This window comes from Stegostoma tigrinum, chromosome 45, assembly GCF_030684315.1.
Source record: "Stegostoma tigrinum isolate sSteTig4 chromosome 45, sSteTig4.hap1, whole genome shotgun sequence".
Lineage (NCBI taxonomy): Eukaryota > Metazoa > Chordata > Chondrichthyes > Orectolobiformes > Stegostomatidae > Stegostoma > Stegostoma tigrinum.
This window is the reverse complement of record NC_081398.1, coordinates 12,288,203-12,310,079: the sequence shown is the minus strand read 5'-3', so window position 1 is coordinate 12,310,079 and position 21,877 is coordinate 12,288,203. Positions and strand designations below refer to the sequence as shown.

The following is a 21,877-nucleotide window of genomic DNA, read 5'->3' as shown; positions in this document are numbered from 1 at the left end:
TACTTTTTCCATGGCTAATCCATCCAGACACTTTAGCACAGCCAACCTAACCTTACACTTCTTTGGACTGTAGGAGGGAACCTACACAGACACAGGAAGAATGTAAAAACTCCACACAGACAGGTGCCTGAGGGTGGAATTGAATCTGGGTCCCTGGTGCTGTGAGGCAGCAGTGCTAATCACTGAGCGTTCGTGCTGCCTACATTCAGTACCTCCTGTGTTTGACGCTGTATCCTTAACACTTTTTAAGGAAAGATACCATTTCCTTGGAGGTAGTTCAGAGAAGTTTCACTCGGATGATCCCCAGTATGGACGGGCTACCTTATCAGTAAAAGGTTAAATAATTTGGGACTCTACTCACTGGAGTTTAGAAGAATGAGAGGTGATCTCATTGAAACATAAAGAGACTTGGCAGGGTAAATGCTGAGAGGATGCTTTCCCTCATTGTAGAGTCCAGGATCAAGGGGCACAGTCTCAGAATAAAGGGGCACCAATTTAAGACTGAGATGGGGAGGAATTGCTTCTCTTGGGAGCTGTGAGTCTTTGGAACTACTTTCCACAGAGAACTGTGAGGTCAGAGTCTTTGTGTGTATTTCAGGTAGAGAATAGATACATTCTTGATCAGTTGGGGAATTGAGGGGATTTGGGAGGAAAGTGGACACGCTGAGTGAGGGAATCAGTCATAATTTGATTTGATTTGATTTACTATACCTCAGTACAGTGAAAAGTTTTGTTTCACAAGCTGTGCATGCGGATCACACCATACAAAGTTGCATTAGGGTAATATAGCAGAGCGAGGAATACAATGTTACGCTTGCAGAGAAGGTGCACAAAGTGCAAAGTCAACATTAAACTTCAAAATTTTGACAGGTCCATCGACAGCAGGGAAGATGCTGCTCTTGAGCCTGTTCAAGATCCATGAGCCGACTGAATGGCAGACCAGGGTCCATTTGGCCTACTCCTGTTCCTATTTCTCATGGTCTTTACAGTGGGAGGCAAATGCTTGTCCCACTGATCCCGCCTTCTCATCCCCCACCAACCATCCTCCCAAAGCATTGTGCCCTGTTTCGTTGCTGTCGGTGAAAATCTCTTCCCTCGGCTAATTCAAACTGTCTTGCTGAACATCTCTGATCCACGCATTGCTCCCACATACAGAATAACAATATTAAAACCTACAGGATTTCTGCCTCTTCTTACCCCCTTGAAGCTATAAGAATGCAGAGCAGCTCATGAATGGTGAGGATATTCCAGTTCGCAGTTAAGGTAAAAGTGAATATGTTGCTCCTTCAGATTGACATATCCTCCATCCACATTAATACTGAAAACAGTCTTGCTTTTCCAATCATCTGCATCTGCAGTTCCTGCTATCCTCAGATTCTCCAGCATCTGCAGTTTATGCTCCCCTCAGATTCTCCAGCATCTGCAGTTTATGCTCCCCTCAGATTCTCCGGCATCTGTAGTTCTTGCTATCTGATGCTACAGTGTTCATCCAGCTCTACACCTTGTCATCTCACACTCTCCAGCATCAGCACTTCCTGCTTTCTCTTGCTTTTCCTGTTATGTCTGGTCTTGTCTGGGCAGATTTCTATGCTTTTCAAATCCAAGCTCTCACTTCTGGTGTATACAAACTTTAAACTTCCAGCCTCTGCCACTAACAGATTATTTCAGAAAGTTGGAGCAAAAATTTAACCCTTTTGAAATTTCGTCTCTTCAAAGTTCTGTTGGTATGTATATTCCTGCTAGCATTTGCAGGTGAGGGAATTCAATGTGTGAGAGATGTTCATTTCACTGGGAGTGATTGGTTTCATACCCCAACAGTTTGTTGCTACAATGTTATATTCACCACTCAGTGAGGAGCTCCAGTTCAACTCTTGCAAATGGCGCAGAAATGAGCGTGCTGCAGTAGGAGTCAGGACAAAATTGCAAAAAAGCATGACAAACCGGTCAGGCTATTTTTTTGGTTGCACTCTGCTGTCCTCCTGCTGGAAAATGTGTACAAGAGAGTGACTGCTCATGTCTATGTGTTTGTGTATTGGCACATGTGTATGTGTGCGTTGAGAGAGAGAGTGAATTGGGTACATAATGCTGAGAATACTGGAGAAACTGTGCAGGTCTGGAAGAGAGAGTTTTGAGTCTGATATGAGCCTTCTTCAGAACTGATAACAGATGGTAAACGGATTTTATACAGTGACAGAGGGGGAGGCAGACAGAGGGAACCAGATTGTGAGGGTACCCCATATGAAACACCATCTACAAGTCACACATACACACACACACACACACACACACGCAGTGCTACGGTCCCAGAGGACTGCTCTGCTGTTGGACTGATCACTGGTGGTGGTTTAATCTGAGGGTCACTATACCTCAGGCAAGGGGAGAGGTTGGAAGGACAGTCCTTCATGGTAACCTCAGTTGGTGCAGGATTAGAGCCCATGTTTAATGCATTGCTCTATATTGAAAACCAGCCTTCCAACCAAGTGTGGGCCTGTTAGTTCACACCAGCCTCCAACATTAAGTCTGTTTCTCCTTCCACTGATGCTGCCAGACTTGCTGAATACCCCCAGTATTGTCTCTGTTTGTTTCAGATTTCCAGCAAGCCTTTACTGAAGAAATTTAGGTCTATTGATCGAACAGTAACACACTCAAACAGAAATCGCTGGAGAAACTCAGCAGGTCTGGCAGCATCTGCGGAGAGACTCAGTGCTCAAATTTCAGCAGTAGGTAGGTGAGCGGGTGAAGAAATATTGAGCGCACGCCTATGAGGGGGAGAATGTAAACTGTGAGTGTGAGATAAGGTTTGTCTGTGTTAGTCCATGAGAAAGGAGATGGTATTTCTCAGAGAAATTGTGTCTAAGAGAAAGGGCAGGTCAGCGACACCTTTGTGTGAGGAGGATAGATAGCATGTGTGTCTTCGATGGAGATGTCAATGTTGACAGACTCCTTGCTCAGAGCTCACCCACCTCCCCACCCGACTTCACCAAGCACTTCCACCCTCAACCATTCATCTGTGACAGTTCAAGCAAAGACTGGGAAAGGATAAGGAAGTCTCAGGATCTCAGAGAGCAGCTAAACGTGTTGATTTTCTTTCCGATGTGTCTTTGGTGGGAAAGCTGATTGTGAGCCGATCTCCTTGGCAACATAGCCTCCTCCAGTTGAAGGTGTTGCTCATGAACGAGTAGATGATGGGGTCCAGGCAGCTGTTGAGGCTGGTCAGTGCCATGGTGACCCGTCGCGCCGAGTAGGTGAACTGGATGAGGCGGCAGCTGGAGAGCACCCGGATCCGTCGGAGGGTGTGGATCAGCTGGATGAGGTGGTAGGGCACGAAACAAATGAGAAAGACCACCAGCACCAGCAGCACAGTGCGGAGGGCTCTTCTCTTCACCGTGTGCACTGTGTCCTTGCCCACGTTGTGCTCCAGAAGCTTCTTGGCGATCAGAGGGTAGCAGATGATGATAATGACCAACGGGATGAAGAAACCGATGACGGCGGCCACGATGCTGATCCCCGAGATGCGTCTGTTCCAGGACTTGGCGTTGAAGTTCTCCAGGCAGGCCGTCTTGCCATTGGGGAACTTACTGGTCAGAGGTCCTCCGATGGTCAGACAGAGCAGGACGCAGGCCAGAAGCAGCCAGATGAGGCAACACGTGATCACGCGGTAGCGCGTTTTGCGGAGCTGGAGCGAACGGATGGGATGGACGACAGCGATGTAGCGGTCCACGCAGATGCAGGTGAGGAAGAGCGTGCTGCCATACATGTTGGCGAAGAAGAGGGAGCCGGTGATTTTGCATGCTACCTCACCGAAGATCCAGTCGTTCTCCAGGGCGTGGTAGACCACTTTGAATGGGAGCAGGGCGGCAAAGATGAGGTCAATGGTGGCCAAGTTGATCATGAAGACGTCGGACGGTGAGAAAGAGCCCTTCTTCCTGAAGAGGTACCAGAGGACACACAGATTGGACACAGTGCCAAAGGCAAACACCAGGCTGTACACCACGGGAAACATGAGGTACTGGAAGTCAGCGTTGACCTGGCACACATTTGTGTTATTGGTAAGGTTGGCACTGCAATTGGTTGGAGGTGACGTGTATGGTGCCCATCCCAAGGACCAGTCCTGCTGGGTCAGAGTGAAGCCAGCTTCAGCTGTCATTATTGTTGGATCGCCCATGGTGAAGAATCTGAAATTGTAACAATAGGAAGCACCAGAATCAGATTAGCACATTTGATTTTCATTTGTATTTTCATCTTCCTTGTGACACTGAAGTGCACTGGCATTCATTTACCCATTTTACAATCCTTGCACGTGGCAAACTCTTTGGTAGTACAGACTTTATGGGCTGAAGGGCCTCATTGTTACTGTTTGATTCAAACTGTCCGCCATTAAAATTGAAATCTACCCTTTTTGAGCGAAATCCTGAGGGGATAGGAAATGGAGGGAACCATTTGCCTGTTTGAGGCTTTTGCTGCATCATTTGATTAAATCAGAGGCTTTTATTTTGCTTTATTCACTCTGGAGGGCGTCACTTACCAGGCAGAATTTATTGCCCATCCCTAATTGCCCAGAGGGCAGTTAAGAGTCAACCACATTGCTGTGGATCTGGAGTCACATGTAGGGTAGACCAGGTAAGGATGGCAGTTTCCTTCCCTATAGGACATTGGAGAACCAGATGGGTTTTTCTGACAATCTTGGTCATTATTGGACACTTAATTCCAGAATTTCTGAAAACTGAATTGAAGTTCCACCATGATGGGATTTGAACCTGTCTTCCCCCAGAACATTAGCTGGGCCTACAGGTGAACAGTCCAGTGATAAAACCACTATGCTATCATCTCCCCTTATTTATTCATTCATGGGATGTACTTTTTAAAAATTAATTAACTAATTAACTAAGAAATAAATCGTTAATTTATTTGTGCTGAGCCTTGCAAGGTTGTGAGCGAAGTGCTGGAATATGGGATTAGAATCATATTGTGTTGACCTTTGACTGGTGTAGATTCAGTGGGCTGAAGGGGCCTTTCTTCATGCTGTTGATCTTGATGAACATTCTTCACTTTTTTTTCATCTCTTCCACGCTTTTTGTTTCCAGTTTCAACTTTTCCCTTTTGCTTTCCCTCTCTAGCTCCCTTTCCACCTGCATTTTTCCACCTAAGCATCCCCTTCCTTATATCTTCATCTTTACCCTCCTCCTCAAATTCCACACATTCTGACGTCATTGAAAATATAGCACTCGCGAAGACATTGCCATAAACACCTCAGGAACCCTGCATATTCAAATCTAGAATAACACGAGATTAAAAACAAAATTCCTCCGTCTCCCCCTTAAACCACTTGCCTTACACTTTAAAATGATGCCCCCTTGATTTGACTAAATCAGATGCTACTTATTCACTTTGACCACATCTGTCATAATCCTGTACCCCTCTACATGGATCCCCCCGTCAGCCTTCTCTGCTCCAAAGGAAACAACCTGAGCTTATCCAGCCTCTCCTCCAAACTGCTCCATCCCAGGCAATATCTTGGTGAATCTCCTGTCTAATCACATCCTTCCTGTACAGTGGTGACCAGAAACTACATACAGTACTGCAGATGAAGCCTAAACAAAGTTCTGTACAGCTCCAACATAACCTCCTTGCTCTTAAAATCAATGCCATGACTGTTTAACAAGGCATAGAGCTGGATGGACACAGCAGGCCAGGCCACATCAGAGGAGCAGGAAGGCTGACATTTAGGCCCGAAATGCCAGCCTTCCTGCCTGCCTGATGGTGCTTGGCCCTGCTGTTGTGTTCATCCAGCTCTACACCCTCTTATCTCAGATTCTGTAGCATCGGCAGTTCCTACTATCTCCACAATTGTTTAAGTTGTGTCCTGTATGCCTTTGTACTTAACCCTATTAACCTGTCCTACCACCTTCAAGGATAAGCATCCTAAAATTCCTCTGAACTTTGTAGCATCTAGTCATTCATTCAGTACTCCCTTCTTCAAAAGTGTATCACCTCACGTTTATCAGAGTCAAGTTCCACCTGCCAATGACCTGCCCAACTGACCAATCCCAGTTACATCCTCCTGTAACCTGACACCTAGTTCATGGAACCCTTACTGCTTGGAAGGAGGCCAAGCTGATGTTGAGAGATAATGGGAACTGCAGATGCTGGAGAATTCCAAGATAATAAAATGTGAGGCTGGATGAACACAGCAGGCCAAGCAGCATCTCATGTTGAGTTCAGTTTAGCTTGGTTGAAATCACAGAATTCCTACAGTTTGGAAGCACGTCTTTTGAGTCCACACACTCGGTAAAAAAGCAGCCCACCCAGGCCTGTTTCCCCCTGCTCAATTAACCTGCATTTCCCACAACTAATCTATCTACCCCATGCAATTTAGCAGAGATAAACTGCACATCTTTGGACTGTGGGAGGAAACCCATGCAGACACAGGGAGAATATGCAAACTCCACACAAACAGTTGCCCAAGACTGGAATCAAACCTGGGTCCCTGGCACTGTGAGGCAGCAGTGCTAATCACTGAGCCACTGTGCAGCATTAGCTGTTGCATTAGTTAACTTGAAATCTGAGTTCCATTTTTTCTTTTCTTTAAGCAGTTATTAAAGGCATGGAGTTAAGCCACATATCAGCCATGATCTCATTGACAACTGAAATAGTGCCAAGGGGATAACTCCTGTTCCTACAAAAAAAATTAATAATATTACTCAAACCTGGTCTGGATTGTACAAACAGCTTTCAACACTCCTTGACAAACACAGGTTCCAGTTGCCTCTTTGTTATTCTGCTGTGAGATTACAACAAGCTGGCAAAGCCAATGCACGTGCCCATCTCTTAACTGTCCATGGGAAGGCACTAGTGAGTCATTGTTCTTGAACTCCTGCTGTGGGTGCACTCATAGGGAGGGAGCTCTGGCGTTTGGACCTGGCAGCATTGAAGGTGCCACAGATATAATTAAAGGTCAGGGTGATGCATGACTCGGAGGGGCATTTGCACGCAGTGTGTGCCTGCTACGCTTGTCTTACTAGGTGGCACAGTGCATGTGGATTTGAAAGTCGTAGTCAGCAGAGCGCTGGCTAAATTTTCTGAAATGCATCTTGCGTAGAGATGCACACAAGCTGCCACTGTGTGTTGGTGTTGGTCAGAGTTAATTTTTTAAAAAAAATTTCCAGCATATACTTTATTCATAAAACATATCTTTATATGCATGCATTGTCACTAGAGCAGTCTGCTTCAGTTGTTGGGTGGCACACCAAGATAGTGGGCTGATGTACACTAGATGGTGTCAAGATTCCCTAGCTGCGTTTAGCCACTCTAGGCTGGGGGGAGGGTGGGCAGCAGAGCTGGCTATTTCTTCATATTCCTGATACGTGCCTCGTGGAAAATGAACTGGCTTTGGGGAGTTGGGGGTTGACTTAACTCAGAATTCACAGCCTTAGCTGCATGGTTCAATCAGCAGTCAAATGTAAGTAGCAACAAGTTGATATAGTAGGGGAATTCAGCACATTGAGTGCCAATGCGTTCCCATATTTTTATTTGTAAAGTCTCTTGCTCTTTTTGGAAGGCAACACAAAACACAGCCGCTCAGCTGCAAACATTCCATGTTTATTTAAATTCCTGGGACCTTTGCAATATTCTGTAGTGCACCTTGTCCAAAGCCAGTCCAGTTCTTCAAAGCTTTGTGAGTGGTGTGTAACTAAATCACATACACCCAGCCATTCCTCCACCAATTCACAAAAGAGCTCAGTCAAGCTGGTTAAACATTCTTGGCATTCCATTCTTATCACAGAGGCAGGAAATTGCTATGGCCCACATAGAGGCCATTCGGCTTAAAGGTGCTCCTTGCACCAGCTCTCTGAATGAGCAACTTGCTTACTGCCATTACCCAGACCATAATGCCCACACCCCCCTTACCCTTTACCATGACAGTCAACTCCCCCCACCACCCCCCACCTCCCCCTTTCGAAGGCTTCAGTTGAGCTGGAGCCTCATCTCATCGCGATGCCTTGGCAGCATTGAGGTTAAGACAAGGCAAGCTTCCTCCTGATCGAAAGACCATAAGGGCAGAGGTAGGCCATTCAGCCCATTGAATCTGTTTTGCCGTTTAATAATATCATGCCTGATCTGAAAATCGCCGGCCCCCCTTGCTTCCCTTCATGATTAAAAATCTCAGCCTTGAGATCAATTTTAAATCTTCCTACTGTATTAATTCCTGCCTCCACACTGTGGGCTGAGTAACAGCATCTCTCTTGTCTATAATGAACTGGCCTTGGGGGTCAGGGGACAACTTAACACACAAGATGTAAAAATATTGATTTAATACCTCACCTTCTGGGCCCCTAAATGAATTTACTCTTCCTTTATGACCTGTTTACTATTCATATGCTGTAAAAGATGTTGGTATTCCCTTTTAGATTGGCCATCAGTTTATATTTGCACACTCATGTTCTGCTTCTTTCATATGCTTTTCACTTTCTCTCAACCTTCTGTGCTCACTTTGGTTCTCCATTATATTACTCACCTGTCACTTACCAAGAACACGTCTCACCTTCTTCACATCAAGCTGTCTCTTTTGTCATCCAGGGAATGATGCATTTGTTTACCTTCCCTTCCCTCTTTCAGAGAATGCACATTAACTATGCCCAAAAATACCTGAACAAAGCCCATTGCTCAGATACTGCAAGCTTTTCATTCCTCGGGCCGAGATTGGGATTAGTTTTTTTTATCCAGTTATTGACTCTTACTCTGTGTTGTTCTTTATCCTTTTCCACAGTGAATCTAAAACATACGATAGAATAATCGCTGTCCCCTAAATGCTGCCTGATTAATATTTGACACACTCGGGCATTAAGCGTAAGGATAGGCAAGTTACACTGCAGCTTTATAGAACTTTAGTTAGGCCACACTTGGAATATTGCATACAGATTTTTAAAAATTGAGTCCCTACAGCATGGATGCTGACCATTTGGCCCAACATGTTCACACTGAGTCTACAAAGAGCATCCTACCCAGATTCACCCCATCCCTGCATTTCCCACAGCTAATCCACCTAACCTATGCATCCCTGGATACTACAGGCAATTTTCCATGGCCAGTCCGTACAACCTGCATTTGTTTGGACTGTGGGAGAAAACCAGAGCACCCAGAGGGGACCCAAATAGACATGGGGAGAATCTGCAAACTCACACAGGCACCAAAAGCTAGGATTGAACCTGGGTCCCTGGTGCTGTGATGCATCACTAGTATCACTGAGCAACTGTGCCATCCTGGTCACCACCTGGTTACCAGAAGGAGGTGAATGCTTTGGAGATGGTACAGGCAAGATATACCAGGATTTGCCTGCAATGGGGGACTTTAGAAGAGAGGTTGGATAGACTGCGTTTGGTTTCACTGGAATGCAGAAGATTGAGGGGCGACCTGATAGAAGTTTATAAGATTGGCATGGATAGAGTGGAAAGTGTGAGACTATTCCCAGGGTGGAGGTGTCAATTATGAGGGGACACAGGCTCAAGGTGCAATGGGGGTGAGATTAAAAGAGACGTGTGAGGCAGATTTTTCACACAAAGTGGTGAGTGCCTGGAAAGTGCTGCCAGAGGAAGAGATGAAAGCAGACATAATAGCAGCATTCAAGAAATACCTGGATAAATACATGAATAGAGTCCAACAGCACAGAAACAGACCCTTTGGTCCAACATAATCCCAAACTAAACTAGTCTCACCTGCCTGCTCCTGGCTTATATCCCTCCAAATGTTTCCTATTCATGCAATTATCCAAATGTTGTTTAAACATTGTAACTGTACCCACATCCACCACTTCCTCTGAATGTTCATTTCACACATGAGCCACCCTCTATATAAAAAGATTGTTCCTTGTGTCCTCCTCACACCTTAAAAATGTGTCTCCTCGTCTTGAAATTCCCCATCATAGGGAAAAGACACTTACCATTAACTCTATCTATGCTCCTCATTATTTTATAAACCTTGATGCGAGTTTGCTCGCTGAGCTGGAAGGTTAGTTTTCAGACATTTTGTCACCATTCTAGGTAACATCATCTAGGTGACGAAACATCTGAAAACTAACCTTCCAGCTCAGCGAGCAAACTCACATCCAGAACCTCAACCTGAGCTACAAATCTTTTCAAAACTCACTATTTTATAAACCTAATCAGGTCACTACTCTCTAGTGAAAAGACGCCTAGCCTATCCAGCCTTTCCTTATAACTCAAAACTTCCATACCTGGCAACGTCCTGGTAAATCTCTGCTGAGCCATCTCTGGCTCAATAACATCCTTCCTACAACTGAGCGACCAGAACCGAACAAGGTATTCTAGAAGAGTCCTCGTCAGAGTCTAAGGAAAGCAATAGAAGGATACGGATCCTGGAAGTGAAGACAGTTTTGGTATGGAGGGCAAAATGTGTCGGCGTGGGCTTGGAGGGCCGAAGGGCCTGTTCCTGTGCTGTGTAGTTCTATGTTCTAAGTTCTAAATACAACCAGATCCCCCTGCTCCTGTACTCCCTTTTAGAACTGTACCTCCTATTTTACATTGTCCTTCAAAGTTCTTCCAAATGAAGTGTGTCACCTCACACTTTTAATCCATCCAACTTATTTCCAATTCATGATGTGGAGGTGCCAGTGTTGGACTGGGATGAACAAGGTCAGAAGACACATGACACCAGGTTATAGCCCGACAGGTTTATTTGAGATCACGAACTTTTAGAGCTACGCTCCGAAGTTTTGTGATTTAAAATAAAACTGTTGGGCTATAACCTGGTATTGTGTGAATTCTGACCTTATTTCGAAGTACTGGGTCTTTTTGTGTTTCCCCTTGTGCAGGATGGAAATGTAACGCTGAAGAATACTTTCAGTCTGAATTGTTGCCCACCTTCGCACTTCACACGACTTCCATCTGAGCTGATCTTCCAATAATCAAACTGCACCCACCCCCGGCATCGCCACCCCGTCCCTCTCAGACATTATCAGCACTTTCTAGTTCTTGTGTCTGCCTGCACCTACATTTCAAATTTGATTTTCTACAAACAAGGTAATTAAAGGCAGGATTTGTCCCACCTGCACTTTACACTTGCCGCTGTTCAATAAATTAATGGCTGGTCTATTTCCTCGCCATTAGCTTGTAGACTATTCCAGTACGTGTTTAGGTTTGCATAATTAATTTTGTCCTTTAGCGCTCCCCTTGAAACCTTGCACCACATTCTAATCTCCTTGCAAATTTGTTTTTCCACTTCCTTCCCATCAATTAGAGGCTTATAGATTCCAAAGTGCAATGTAATTGCAGTCCTTTTGAACAACCTGTTCAGATGTGTTTTGACACGCCCAACCACTGAGGCAGGAGACTCGAGTGCTGCACAAGATCCTATCCAAGTAAATTTCACCCAGTTTGAACGCAGATCACTAAATTCAGAGTCCAGACTGCTCGCTGTCACTCTTTGGAGTCCACAACTTTATCATAATCCATCTGTTCAACATAATTGGGCAGCAAAGTGGCTCAGTGGTTAGCACTGCTGCCTCACAGCGTCAGGGACCCAGGTTTGATCCCATCCTCGGGCGACTGTCTGTGTGGAGTTTGCATGTTCTCCTCATGTCTGCGTGCGTTTCCTCCAGTTTCCTTCCACAGTCCAAAGATATGCAGGTTTGGTGGATTGGCCATGCTAAATTGTTCATAGTGCCCAAGGATGTGCAGCTGGATAGATTAGCCATGGGAAATACAGGGATAGGGTAGGGGCGAGGATGGGTTGGATGAGGGCAGAGAGGAAGATGCTATTCTTCTTTATTGGAGTCATAGACTCTCCAAGGTATAATTTAAAGGGGTAAACCATGGCAGGAGAGCTCAAAATCTTGGTTTGCTCCAAGTGACAGACTGGAGACAGTTCTAGTCCCCCTGGGTCAGTAAATGTGCAAGATGTGTCTCCAGCTACGGTTCCTGGAAGCTCGAGTTTCAGAGCTGGAGCAGTGGCTGGGGACACTGCGGAGCATCTGTGAGGCCATGAATATTATGGATAGCATGTGTAGAGACGCAGGCAGGAAGGGAATGGGTGCCCACCAGGCAGAGCAAGAAAGATAGGCAGGTAGTGCAGGAACCTCCTGTGGCCATACCCCTGCAAAACAGTTACATCGTGTTGCATACTGTTGAGAGGAATGACCTCTCAGGGGAGAGCAGCAGCAGCCAAACTCATTGCCCCATAGTGGGTTCTGCTGCAGAGGGGAGGGGTAAAAGGTGTCCCAGGGCAGTAGTTATAAGGGGTCTCAATTATAAAGAGAATAAGGCAGGCATTTATGTAGCTTCAAACAAGATTCCAGGATGGGAATTTGCCTTTCTGGTGTGAGGGTCAGGTATGTCTCAGAGCGGGTACAGAACGTTCTGGAGTGGGGAGGGTGAACACCCAGTGGTCATGGTACACATCGGCACAAGCGACATGGGTTTACAAAAGGCATGAGGTCCAACAAACAGAACACAGGGAGCTATGGGGAAAGTTACAAGCTCGGGCCTCAAAGGTAGAGATCTCAGGATTATTACCAGCGGCCCGTGCTAGTCAGAATAGAAATAAAAGAATATATTGGATGAATACATGGCTGAAAAGATGGTGTCGGAGGGAGGGGTTCAGATCCTGGAGCTTTGGGACCGGTTCTGGGGGAGGTGGGACTTGTACAAACTGGACAGTGTACACCTGGGGAGGACTGGGACTGATGTCCTGGGGGGCTGTGTTTGCTGGGGCCATTGGGGAGGGTTTAAGCTAAAATTAGAAAAGGGAGTAAGAAAATTGATAGGCAGAGAAACCAAGGACAAAATTCAAACAGGGCTATACAGCAAAAGAAGTGTGAGACAAACAGTGTTAAAAAAAACAAGCTTAAAGGCTTTATGCCTTAATGTGTGGAGCATTTGCAACAAAGTGGATGTACTAACCACACAGATAGATGTAAACAGGTACAATATAAGTGGGATTACGAGACGTGGCTGCAGGGTGATAAGGGATGGGAACTGAATGTCCCAGCATATTCAGTTTTGCGGAGGGACAGGCAAAAAGGAAAAGCTAGTGGAGTGGCATTGGTGGTTAGAGGAAATTAACGCAATAGTGGTAAAAGATATTAACTCTGACAACAAGGAGTCTGTATGGGTAGAGTTACGAAATGCCAAGGGGCAAAAAACGTTAGTGGGTGTCATATATAGACCCCCAAGCTGCACTGGTGATGTTGGGAATAGTGTTAAACTGGAAATTAGAGATACGTGTGATGAGGGAATATCATGGGTGATTTTAATCTGCAAATAGATTGTGCAAATCAAATGAGCCACAATGCCGTAGAGGAGGAATTGCTGGAGTATATACGGGATGGTTTTCTTGACCAATATGTGGAGGAACCAACCAGGGAGCAGGCCATCTTAACTGGGTACTGTGTAATGAGAAGTGAATCATTGCTAATTTAGCTGTGTGGGACTCTTTGGAGATGAGCAACGATAAGATGCCAGAATTTTTCTATCTAGCTGGAGAATGAAGTTGTTGATTCAGAGACTAGGTGCTGAATGTTAATAAAGGAAACTACAAGGATATGAAGTGTGAGTTGGCCTTGATAGATTGGGGAGAGTTACTTAAAGAGATGGCAGTGGGTAAGTAAGGCAAACATTCAAGGAACGCGGGGGGGAGCTGTAAGAACTGTCTATTCCTGACTGTTGCAAAAGCAAAATGGGTAAAAGGGCCACTCCACGGTTTACAAAGGAAATTAGCGATAATATCCAATCTAAGGAAGATACGTACAGATTGGCCAAGAAAAATACAATGCATGAGGATTAGGAGCAATTTAGAATTTAACAAGGAAGGACTAAGGGATTGATTATGAAGAGGAAAATGCAGTACGAAAGTAAGCTCGCAGAGAACATAAAGGTTGACACTAAGAGTCTATAGAAAGAGATTAGTAAAGACAAATGTAGGTTCTGTCTGACTACAGACAGAAACGGGGGAATGTATACTCGGGGACAAAGAAATGATTGAGCAACTGAATACATACTTTGGTTCTGTCTGAACAAAAGAGGGCACAAATCAGACACTAGAAATGCTGAAAGGTGCAAAATTTAGCAAGAGGGAAGAATAAGGGAGATCGATATTAGTGGAGAAATGGTCCTGGGAAAATTGATGGGATTGAAGATGGATAATCCCCAGGACTGATAATCTACATCCCAGAGTACTTAAGGAAGTGACTCTAGAAATAGTGGACCTGTTGGTGGTCATCTTCCAGGATTCTATAGATTGTAGAACAGTCCCTGTAGACAGACAGGATACTAATGTCACTCCAATATTCAAAAAGGGAGGTAGAGATAAAACAGAGAATTATAGACCGGAGAGCCTGACATCAGTAGTTCGGAAAATTCTCCAATCCATTATCAAGGAATTTATAGCGGAGCATTTAGAAAACAGTGGCTGGATCAGACAGACATCAGCATGGATTAATGAAGGGGAAATCATGCTTGACAAATCTTTTGGAATTCTATAAAGATGTAACTAGTAGAGTTGACAGGGGAGATAATGTGGTATATTTGGAGTTTCAGAGAGCATTTGACAAAGTCCTACGTAAGAGATGATTGTGCAAGATTAAAGTGCATGGGATTGAGGGAAATGCACTGAGATGGATAGAAAACTGGTTGGCAGAGAGGAAACAAAAAGTAGAATTAATGGGTCCTTTACAAATTGGCAGAGAGTTAACTAGTTGGGGTGCCTTGAGAATCGACGCTGGGAGCCCAGCTGTTCACAATATATATTAATGATTTTGATCAGTGAACAAAATGTAATATCTCAAAGTTTGCAGATGATACCAAGTTGGGTGGGAGGGTGAACGGTGACGAGGATGCAGAGATCCTTCAACATGATCTGGAAAGGTTGGGTGAGTGGGAAATCCAATGGCAAATGCAGTATAATTTGGATAAACGTGAGGTTATTCACTTTGGAAGCAAAAACAAGAAGGGAGAGAGGAGTATGCAGTGGGACATGGGTGTCCTTGTGCACCAGTTGCTGAAGGTAAGAATGCAGGTGCAGCAGGCGGCAAAGAAGGTAAGTGGTATATTTGCCTTCATTGCGAAAGGTTTTGAATACAGGAACGGGGATGTGTTGTTGCAATTGTACAGGGCCTTGGTGAGACCACACCTGGAATATTGTGGGCAATTTTGATTTCCTTTTCTGAGAAAGGATGCTGTTGCTCTCAAGGGAGTGCAGCGAAGGTTTACCAGGCTGATTCCAGGGATGGCGGGTCTCATGTCTGAGGAGAGATTGACCAGGTTAGGATCGTTTTCGCTGGAGTTCACATAAATGAGGCGGAATTTCATAGAGACTTATAAAATTCAAACAGGACTGGACAGGGCAGATGCAGGGAGGATGTTCTCGATGGTGGGTGTGTGTAGAACTGGGGATCACAGTATGAGGATCGCATAAGTCCATTTAGGACAGAGATGAGGAGACACTTCTTCACCAGAGAGTAGTGAGCCTGTGGAATTCATTACCACAGCAAGCAGTTGATGCTAAAACATTGAATGTATTCAACAGGCAGATGGATATAGTACTTGGGGCAAATGGGATCAAAAGTTATGAGGAAAAAGCGGGATTAGGCTATTGAGTTGGATGATCAGCCATGATTGTGATGAATGGCAGAGCGGGCTCGAAGAGCTGAATGGTCTACTCCTGCTCCGATAACTCTCCATTTCTATGTTTCTGTAAATGACTGGGGAGGACAGAGATTTAAGGCGAGGGGATATGACAAAAAGCTTTTCCACCCGAAGACTGCTGGGAATCTGGAACTCCCTGCCTGTAAGGGTGGTAGAGAGAGAAAGATCAAAGAACAACACAGCACAGGAACAGGCCCTTCTGCCCATCAACCATGTGCCTACACGTGATGCCTTTCTAAATTAAAATCCTTTTGCCTCTCCATAGCCAGTATCCCTCCATTCCCTGCCTAATCATGTCTCTGTCAAGATGCCTCTTAAATGTAGCTAATGTATCCATCAGAACCACCCGCTCTGGCAGTGCATTCCAGGCACTTGCCACTCCCTGTATGAAAAAAATCTGCCCGTCACATCTCCTTTAAAATTTCTCCCTTTTTACCTTAAGCCCATGTCTCTAAATATATATATATTTCGAACATTAGAACAGTAATTACTGGAGAAAGCTCAGCACGTCTGGCAGCATCTGTGGAGAGAAAGTGGAGTTCAAATTTTTGCTCCTGTGACCTTTCCTTCAGTACTGTTATTCCGAGCTGCCGAGCTCTCCCAGAAATTTCTTTCGTTTCTGACTTCCAGGATCCGCAGTTCTTAGGCTGTTTTGTTTAGTTGTTGACATTTCGACCCTGGGAGAAAAAGACTCCAACTGTCCATTCTATCTGTGCCTCTCGCAATTTTGTAAACTTGTATCAAGTCCATGACATGTCCCCACGGACTTTGACAGTCAATATAAACCAGGTTTGTCCAATCTCTCCACAGAGCTAATACCCTCCAAACCATTCTTGCACCCCGTAGCTCTCGAGAAGTGTCAGTGGAATCGAAATGTTAACTCTGTTTTTCTCTCTCCACAGATGCTGCCGCAGCTGCTGAGCCTGTCCAGCAATTTCTGTTCTGTCTTAACCCCTCCCTTATAATGTGAGCAAATAAATTAGTCCTTGCTGCTCGATTTAGAACAGAGAGCAGTACAGCACAGTACAGGCCCTTCAGCCCATGATGTTGTGCCAAACTTTTATCCTAAACCTAAGGTCGTTCTAATCTGTACCCCTACCTTATACCTATATGCCTTTCTAATAACTGCTAAAATGCCCCTAACAAGGCCAACTCCACTATCCTCTCCAGCAATGCATTCCACACCCCGACTGCTCTCTGAGTGAAAAACCTACGTCTGATGTCTCCCCTATATCTACCTCCACTCGCTTTAAAACTATTCCCCCTCGTAATAGCTACCTCCACCCTAGGAAACAGTCTCTGGCTGTCCACTCTTTCTATACCTCTGATCATTTTGTACACCTCTATCAAGGCAGATTTTTCAAGTATTTAGGTGCCACCTATCCAGACTATGAAGCTACCATTTGTCGTAACACGTACGTGACTAACAGACTGTTAAACTTGTGTTGCAATTACCCTTTCTCAATTCCCTCCACACCCACATGACCTCAGTTCGAGAGGAAGTGTTCTCACTGGACATATCCCTCTCATTTCTCTTGAGTGAGCAACTGCCTAACTTTTGTAATCTCCTCTGAGGCTGCCCACATTTTGAAGGAAGATGGATAATTTTTGGCCAGGGATGTTCCTTTTTTCATACATTGCTCGCTAACTATGATGCATTCTTAACTGGCCTGGGTGACATTTCCACCCTCAGCGCTGTCAGCAGTTTCAAGTAGTTCCCCTTTGTCTACTGTAACCAAATTTGATGTCCCTGCTGCCTCTAATGTTACATTTATATTGACTGCACCATCTCCTTTTATGAGGGCAGTGGTATTTTGTTAGAACCTCAGCGATGCTGTTTGTCCCAGTAGAGGATTCCCAATCTCAATCTAAGGTTATGCAAAGTCCAACATTCCTTTGCCTTTTTTGGTATCAGCTTGGTTTTTTTACCGTATTCCAAAACTACATCTAATTCCCTCTCGAGGTGGGGGCTTCACTAGGCAGGGTGCACTGCCCATCCCGAGTTGCCCAGAGGATTGTTAAGAGTCAAGAATGCAGGTCTGGACTCCTAGCAATTGGAGTGGTGTACAACATTGTGGAGAGGGGACTTGGGACTCTGAGATCTGGACTTTTCTTTTTGCTTACCTTTTGGCTCAGTTAAAATCTGGAGCCAAGTGGTCATCAGTCAATGGCACTTCACTGTATTTATGTATTCCTCTACGTAGTACAAGTGACAAATAAATACATCTAACATACAGGCCATACCAGATAAGGATGGCAGTTTCCTTCCCTAAAGGACATTAGTGAATCAGTTGGGTTTTCTCCCTGACAAACAGCAACGGTCCTTAGTAAAACAACTCAAACTGTATTCACCATTGCAAAGTCTGGGTTATCTCTGATTTTGTGTGACTGTGGGAGCACCAAGAATATTTTTAACGGTTTTGACCATGACTACAGGAAAGCCAACATACCAGACAACATATGAGCGAGGAAAGATGACTGAAAAATAGGCAATTAGGTTTCAGAGGGGACTCAGTGACTCAGTGGTTAGCACTGCTGCCTCATAGCACTAGGGACCCAGATTCAGTTCCAGCCTCAGGTGACTGTGTGCAGTTTGCACATTCTCCCCTTGTCTGTGTGGGTTTCCTTCAGATGCTGCGGTTTCCTCCCACAGCTCAAATATTTGCAGGTTAAGATGGATTGGCTGTGCTAAATCACCCTATGGTGTCAGGCATTTGCAGACTCGTGGATTAACCGTGGGAAATGCAGAGACAGGGAAGGGCATGGGTTTGGGTTGGATGATCTTTAGAGGAGTAGTGCAGACTTGAAGGGCCAAATGGCCTGGTTCCACACATTAGAGATTGTATAAAGCTCCCTTGATACCCATTTTAGTCGTAGAATCCTGATGAAAGGAAGTTTATAGTTCTTAGGAAAAGTTAGACAAGGGTGTCTTGCCTGATTTTGTCTTATCAAAATTGAGACAAAGCGACAGGATGTTAGGGAAAGTTGGTAGCAAAGCAGTGATGTCATTCGGTTAGTAATCCACCTGTGTGCTTGGGAGCATTGAATCCCTACAATGTGGAAGCAGGCCCTTCAGCCCATCACATCCACACCAACCCATTGAAGGGTATCCCACTTAGATCCACCTTGTCCTGCATTTCCCATGGCTAATCCACCCAGCCTGTATATATTTGGACACTATGGGTAATTTAGCATGGCCAATCCATGTAACCTGCACATCTTTGGACTGTGGGACAAAATCCAGATAGACACAAGGAGAACATACAAATTCCAGGCAGACAGTCACCTGAGGACAGAACTGAGCCCAGATCCCTAGTACTGTAAGGCAGTAGTGCTAAACCACAGAGCCACCATTGCACATGGAACTGACTCCAACCATGGTGCAATTGATCTTATTTTTTTTTAAAAAATCTAGAATGAAAAGCCAGCCATTGGCGATCACTGATTGAAAAACCTATCTGGAGCACAAAATTTCCTTTCATGAAGGAAATCTGCCATCCTTCAGTAGCTTGGGCCTACATGTGACTCCAGACCCACAGCGATGCAGTTGTCTCTTATCTGAGCAATTAGATGGGCAGTAATACTGCTGGCCCGAGCCTTTAGCACCCAGATCCCATGAACAAAATTAAAAATAACATTCTGTCATTACTTCCCTTTTGCAAATTTTGATGTTTTCTATTTTTGTCATCAGTAATGGTCAAAACGGGGCCAACACCCAACAGGGCAAAGGCTGAGAGAGCTTCCTTACAGCTTCCTCAAAACTGCAGATTACACATTTGAACTGCTTTGTCTACGCAGGGCTCAGATTTTGCAGCGTTTTTGAGTTTGGGGTGAGATGAAGGGTAAAGTCAGCATAATCTTACCAGACCATAAGAATGCTGTCTCTCAGGGAGAGACAGTTGGTAGACAAACAGGAGGTGGAAGAATGCAACAGGCCAGGCAGCATCTGAATGGAAGGAGCAGTCAACATTTGAGTATGACCTCAGGCCAGAAAGTTTGTTACCAGGCAGCAACTGTTAATATTTACAAAGTTTGCCCAAAAGCAGTTGGTCAGTTTGCATCCAATCACGAATATTTTAGATCATAGAATCCCTACAGTGTGGAAACAGGCCCTTCAGCCCAACAAGTCCACACTGACCCTCAGAGCATCCCACCCAGACCCATTCCCCTATAAACCAATTAATTTCCACCCCGCTGAACACTATGGGCAATTTAGCACAGCCAATCCACCCTAGCCTGCACATCTTTGGACTGTGGGAGGAAACCCACGCAGACATGGAGTGAATTGAACCCGGGTCCCTGGCGCTTTGCTAACCACTGTGCCACCCTAGCATTCTCCCTCATAATCTGATTGGCAATGTGAGCTGCTAACCCCCAGAGGTGAAGTCACACGCATGGGAGCAGAAGGATGTCATTCTGCCCATTCAGCCTGCTACCCACAAGATCATGGCTGATCTGATATTTCCTCAACTCCACCTTCCTCTCTATTCCCACCAAAACCCTCCAGTTCATTTACTGATTAAAAATATTCTGCCAATTGCACTCACTCAGCCGTGTCTGTGTCGCTCCTTGGATTTTTCATCTCAATCCTGCCCGCTGGCGCTGCCAGCTACTTTTGTGTCAGTTCCCAAATCTGACAACATTCACTTCCCCCTCAAACTGAGACACTTATTACATAGCCCGGAGTGGAACAGTGGCTTTGGGAATGAGTCCTTTTCATCAGGCTGCAACATCATCCAAAACGGTTTCGAGACAACCAAAGGTGAGTTTCTCCAGGAACTTTCGAAGTTTGCAATTTCACGGATATGTCCTTCAATAACTTCGCTCCAAAGTCAGACCCCCGCGTCCCCTCAAACACCCCGCTTCCCCCCCCCCACCCCCGACCAACACCAAGAGGCAATGATGGGGAGTCACTTAATTTGGAGTAATGCTCGATTCCCTTAAAAGGCAGGAATAGAATAACTCACCTCTAACCTGGGTCTTCTGAGAAACCCCTTTCGATGTGAGTTTCAATCGAGCGGTTTGTGGAGTCTATAACGTCCTTCTTAGTTAAGACAAGTCTTCCTTTCTGTCTGATGTATTGCTTTTTCTCTCATTTGTGGCATCTGAATCATTCAAGTCTTTCCAACTCTCATTTTCTGGATGTTCTGCTAACAGTCTCTCTGCCCACTTCTGGCTGTTCCTTCCTCTCACTGTCTCTCTCAGCAATGTGCGCGTGTTTCTCCCTTGCTTTTGTTTAGAGTGACATTCTGTGACTGAAAAGTCCTGGTGACTAATCGATGCTACTGAGCGGCTTCCAGTAAAGCCTCTCTTTCGGATCTCAGTTCCTTTGTGTTTTTTTTTTGTTTGCAGTGTTATTCTTAGCGTTTGGAATTTCCACTTTGTGCAACTGAAATGGGTTTAATCAGAGATTGCTGACCGGGAGCCTGTTTACAGCATCTTCTTTAATCATGCTTTTGGGCACAAGGACGGAACATGAAAGCAGTGAAAGTGATCCAAGCAAATCCTCACGGCTGCTTGATACTCGGAGTCTAAGGAGAGAGAGATGAGCGGTTTCCTCACCCAGACAATGTGGAATTCTCTGCCTCTGCAGGCGATTGAGGCCAACACATTGAACGTGTCCCAGCCGGAAAGGCTAGAAAAAAAAACTCAAGGCTTTTTTTTCCCTTCAGGCTTGATAGTGCCCATATATGATTGACGGTCAGAATCTTTTATTCCCCTAGAGTCGAAATGTTCAATACTGGGGAGGGGTTGGGGGGCATGCATTTAAGGGTGAGAGGGGAAAAGTTCAAAGGAGGGTGGGAAGGGCACTTTTTTTATTTACACAGGGAATAGGCAGAGGATGGTGCTGGAAGCAGATAGGATAGGATAGGGGCATTTAAGAGACTCTCATATCAGTACATAGATGTGGGGTGTATAGGTGCGAGGGGAAATCACAGCAGGTCAAGCGCGCCAGAGGAACAGGACCCAAACTCTTTGTCAGGACTGGGGAGCAGGAGGGGAGCCCAGAAATAAATGATGGGGGGTTTTGGGCTGGGTGGAGGGTAGGAGATGGTGGATGGAAAGGGGTTATTGTAATCAGTAGGTGGGAAGGGTGCAGCGGATAGCGAATAGGAAAGGTGGGGCAGGTCAGGAAGGTGAGGGGGAGGAACTGGACATGAGCTGAGGCTGGGGGGCTGGAGGGATTTTGAAGCTGGTGACAAAATCAATGTTAGAGGGCC

The 21,877-nt window shown here is 45.3% G+C and overlaps 1 protein-coding gene across 4 annotated transcripts; it reads right to left on the bottom strand.

The window, feature by feature from the left end:
- Positions 1-414: 414 nt before the first annotated feature.
- On the bottom strand, positions 415-21,212 carry LOC125448767 (lysophosphatidic acid receptor 6-like). Of its 4 annotated transcripts, none has more exons than XM_048524279.2 (2): positions 20,624-21,212; positions 415-4,175 (listed from the first exon to the last, which is right to left on the bottom strand). In XM_048524279.2, the coding sequence occupies exon 2, from the start codon at positions 4,163-4,165 to the stop codon at positions 3,059-3,061; it is 1,107 nt and encodes a 368-aa protein (XP_048380236.1). In that variant the 5' UTR covers positions 4,166-4,175; positions 20,624-21,212; the 3' UTR covers positions 415-3,058. The 4 variants fall into 4 exon arrangements, with proteins under 4 accessions (XP_048380236.1, XP_048380238.1, XP_048380237.1 ...); XM_048524281.2 differs by having other exon boundaries at positions 20,631-21,212; XM_048524280.2 differs by lacking the exon at positions 20,624-21,212 and adding an exon at positions 20,204-20,230.
- Positions 21,213-21,877: the final 665 nt, after the last annotated feature.